This window comes from Nerophis ophidion, linkage group LG02 (genome assembly GCF_033978795.1).
Source record: "Nerophis ophidion isolate RoL-2023_Sa linkage group LG02, RoL_Noph_v1.0, whole genome shotgun sequence".
Lineage (NCBI taxonomy): Eukaryota > Metazoa > Chordata > Actinopteri > Syngnathiformes > Syngnathidae > Nerophis > Nerophis ophidion.
The window spans coordinates 42,277,868-42,282,558 of NC_084612.1; the positions used below are offsets into that span (position 1 = coordinate 42,277,868).

General features: G+C 47.3%; 1 protein-coding gene across 1 annotated transcript; it reads left to right on the top strand.

Annotated features, from left to right (window-relative positions):
• The first annotated feature begins 336 nt into the window (after positions 1 to 336).
• LOC133534910 (uncharacterized) lies at positions 337 to 2,288 on the top strand. The gene has a single exon (XM_061874231.1). It carries the CDS (start codon positions 1,094 to 1,096, stop codon positions 1,997 to 1,999), a length of 906 nt encoding a protein of 301 aa, XP_061730215.1. The 5' UTR covers positions 337 to 1,093; the 3' UTR covers positions 2,000 to 2,288.
• Positions 2,289 to 4,691: the final 2,403 nt, after the last annotated feature.

The window sequence follows — 4,691 nt, forward strand, 5'->3', positions numbered from 1 at the left end:
GCTGTGGATGAATAAATTAGACACCTTAACAGCCGGTGACACTCTGGCATTGGGAGATTTCTGCGCTGTTGCTGCTTGGTGCATGACCCAGACTAATCTTAGAGATGTAGAGACGGACGCAAAAACTCTAATACTGTCCAATGAGGTCAGATTCACCCAACTATGCACTGCTCTTGGTGCTGCAATGCGTAGTCATTTCCCACTGCCTAATTCAGCCGTTATGGCTAAAATTAGATGGGACCCCAAACAAAACCCCAGGCAGTTTTTATGTGAAGCCAAAGAAGCCTGGACCAATCAAACCGGCCAGCACCCCGGTAACACTGCGTCACAGGCCGAGTGGTTCCGACAAGCAGTTCTGAGTGGAGTGCCTGAGTCAGTGCAAACAGCCATGAAAAGTAACCCTGACATGTTAGGATGTCAACTTTGTACATGGGAGAAGCATCTCGTTCATCACCTTACCACGGCTCAAGACAAAACACAACAAGATGAGAAAGACAAAGCAGATTTGCAGGCACAATTACTGAAATTAAAACTAGCCAAAGCTAGAGATGACTTAAACGACAAAAAGAAGGGCAAGAAAGATCAGGTCAAGGTTATGTCTCAAACTGTACAGCAGTGGGACGGCGATAACGTTCAGGAGTCTGGGACGCCACATTTCAGAAGAGGGGGAGGACAAAATAGGGGAAGGGGAGGCCCACGGGGTGGAGGAAGGAGAGGGTTTTCCGGGGTAAGGCCTCAAGGAGGAAACCAAGGCTGTTTCCTGTGTGGGGACTCCTCCCATTGGGTGAGGGAGTGCCCATATAACCCTGCTCAGTCACAAAGAGGGTTTCCACAGAGAGGAGGAGTTCAGAACCGGGGAGGAACACACCCTCCTCAGTCTCAAGGGAGAGAACCCGCACCACAGTTCCCCTTGTGGCAAGACACTGAGTGACACGCCCCACGGAGAAGCCCTGGACAGCACCTTACGGCAGAACCGGTGCTGTCAGTGACAGTAAATCAGGACTTGCTGCCTTTCTTAGTGGATACCGGTGCTACCGTCTCCACTATCAAGACAGTGGAAAAGAAGCTGCTTACATCAGACGTCATAACAGTCATGGGTTTCTCTGGGGTTCCTACTACGCTGCCTTACACCAAGCCTCTCACAACAAGGCTTGGCAATCAGACTGTGTTGCATCCTTTCATCTACTCCCCTGAGGTACCTTCCAACCTGCTGGGGAGAGACCTCCTGACTCGATTGGTGGCTACTATTCTCTGCTCGCCTGACGGACTAACAGTCTCATTCCCTGATGGAACATCTCTACCCTGCGCCAGTATTGAGTCTTCACATTCAAGCCAATACATGATTCAGCCAGTTGCAGACAGATCGGCTGACATCTACTGGGGTCTCCTACACAGTGAAACTAGTGATAAAGGTGGAATCCTGTCGGCTTACCTGACTTGGAAACCCTGGATCTCCCAAATACACCCCTATGTGGCCCCTCCTGACCCTCCTCATATGACATTGTTTTATGATAGAGAGGATACACAGAGGTATGAGGAACAGTTTAGCAGGGACATAGAGGGAACTAATTGGGCGCTTTCCACTAATAACATTTATGTGGCTCCCATAGGTGTAGCGGCAGAAGTTTCTCTCACCCCAGAACAACTACAGTGGTACATGATGAGTGACGAGGCTTCCCCCCATGTGTCTTTAGCCTTACATCCAGAGCACCAAGCCAAAGAGCTGGGTTCTATAGTTAAAACAGCACAACTGCAAACTGATTGGCAGAGGGTTGGCTCTTCGTTGTGGTATTCACCCGCAACTCAAATCTACAAAATACAGGTTTCTTGCACTGACCACGCTCTCCTTGAACACGCTCAAATCTCCCGCCACCATGGCCGAGGGAAAACAGATCACCCCGAAGCAGCATTGTTGTTAGATTCACTGCCTGACTCACTATGGTCCACTAGGCCCATGGATGTTGGCCTAGTCGACTGCCCCCAGTTACTTTCAAGCTGAAAAATAACAACCCAGTGTGGGTTCCCCAATACCCAAGTAAAAAAGACGCCGAAATCGGCATTGCAGATACCATTGAAGGTCTATTTGAAAAGGGGGTGTTGGTAGAAACATCCTCGGAATGGAACACTCCCATATGGCCCATTGAAAAGAAGGGCACTGGTAAATATCGCATGGTTCATGATCTTAGGGCCATTAACTCTGCGTTATGCACGCAAACCATCCCAGTTCCCAACCCTTACGTTGCGTTGACTAATCTTGATCCTCGCCACCAATGGTTCACCTGTATCGACCTCGCTAATGCGATTTTCTGCCTACCACTAGCCGAAGAATGTAGAAACATTTTTGCCTTCACCTACCGAGGGGTCCAACTGAAACTATTCTCGTCTTCCTCAGGGATTTGCTTTATCCCCTGGCCTATTTAATCAGGTATTAAAGGATGTTTTGACGGATTGTGCTACCACCTGGAATAAAAAACATAGCACTAACTGAGGCGCACGGAGTGGGACATGTCGAGGCTGCACAGATGCAGAGAAACCTCGAAAATTGGTGGCACCCATTTTTGAAAGATATGTGTAAATATCATGTACATACTTGCCCTGAATGCACCATGTATAATGCACGACCAACAGTCAGACCGCATCCTGGACGTTTCCCTCTCGAGACGAAAACAGGGAAAGAAATCATCATAGATTACACAGATATGGTGAATTCAGTAAAAGGGTACAGGTATATGTTGGTATGTGTGGATGCGTATTCAGGTTGGCCAGAGGTACTCCCTACAAAAAGGGAAGACAGTAAGACAGTGGTGAAGTTTTTGGTAAACCAGTATATCCCCAGACATGGCTTTCCTAAGAAAATCCGATCAGATAATGGTACACATTTCAAATCTCGATCAGATAATGGTACACATTTCAAAAACCATGATCTGCAAAAGGTTGAAGAAATGCTGGGGTTGAAACACAAGTTTGGTTCGGTCTACCACCCACAATCCCAAGGAAAGGTTGAAAGAATGAACCAAACACTCAAATCTAAATTGGCAAAAATCTGTGCACAGACCAAAATGAATTGGCTGGATGCGCTACCCCTTGCCCTCATGTCTGTTCGAAGCTCAATAAACCAAAGCACGGCCTTCACTCCCTTTGAGCTGACCACAGGCAGGAGTTTTCCAGGGCCCCAGTCCAAGCTTATTGGAATCAAAGGTGATGATCAGTCATTAACCCACACGCAGTATTTCCATGCTTTACAAGCCCTTGTTGCAGAGTATGCCAAGCAGGTGGGGGAGAGAAACAAGGAAGACACAGCGACTCCACCAAGCACAGAGTGGGTCCTACTGAAGGTGCTCAAGCGAAAGTGGACCGAACCCAGGTGGACGGGTCCATATCGAGTGACTGAACGCACCTCGCATGCTGTTCGGCTGAACGGCAAGGGAGACACGTGGTTCCACTGGAGCCAGTGTGCAGCGGCGGACGCCCCTGCACGCACGTTGAGAGAGACACGTACCGAGTTACGTGAACAACAACAACGGGAGAAGACCACCAATCAACAAGGGGCAGAATAATCCCCTGGTGGCATCAGGGTGAGGTAGTCTACCCAAAATCCTTGTGGGAGGAGGTGAAATAGCGCTCCTCTCCTACACGTGGTGTGCCAAACCACCAACCAGATTCGTCGAGGGACCAAGAAGATCATGACAACCATCGACCTCCTTATTCTCTGTTGGTTTGGGGTACTCATGGTCTTTCTTTGAGCCCTGATACATCTGTCCATCACGGGTACAACTCAAGTTTAAGGTGCCACTAAGAATTAGTACTTAGTCAAATTTACATATTATACAATGTTTTGATTTGTGATCTCTTTAATAGAGATCAAAAGGGGGATTAATGAGTGTACAAAGCCTCATGTTTAAGAGTTCAGAGTGTACCAAACATACAGGAAACGTCCTGACCTCAATTTGGCTCAGTGTGCCAAACACTGCACCTACAGGAAACAGATGTTTGAGCAATAACGAACATAACAGGAAACCAAGCAAACACTGCACATACAGGAAACAGATGCTTGAGCAACAACCAACTTAACAGGAAACCAAGAGTGGTTCCCTAGACACGAGACACATAGCAATTGACGTCAGTCAGTAGACTGACCAATCAGATAACTACTGGCACAGGGTATATAAGCTGCTGTACAACAAACTCTCAGACAGATCGCTTTGGGTTTTACTGGTACTACTGTTCAAGTGTACTATACGATCTCCGCTCTCTGCAGACTGCGTTCAATAAAATACTTCTACTTGACTCAACTCCTGCCTCCTCGAATTGTTTTCCTGCTCCCGGCCCGGGTGAGACGGCAGTAAAAGTGCGTCTCAACTGCACTACCTTTGGTGATGAATTTTACCAGCCTATGTTTTAGGACTTTATCAGTGTCAGGATAATACACGTTATATGCTGGACTATACTTATCATAGCCGACAAAGATTCCCTTTTCGCACCTAGAATCCAGCTTCTTTTTATCCTGCTTGTATACGTAGCATTCAGATCCAAATATCTCCATGTTGGATATGTTAGGTGTTTTTCCTGTGAAAACTCGATAAGGTGTCTGCTCTAGACGCTTACTGTAACACCTGTTGCGGATTTGAGCTGCTGTCTGTACAGCATATGTCCATAATTGCTTTGGGAGGTTACTCTCCAATAGCATGCAT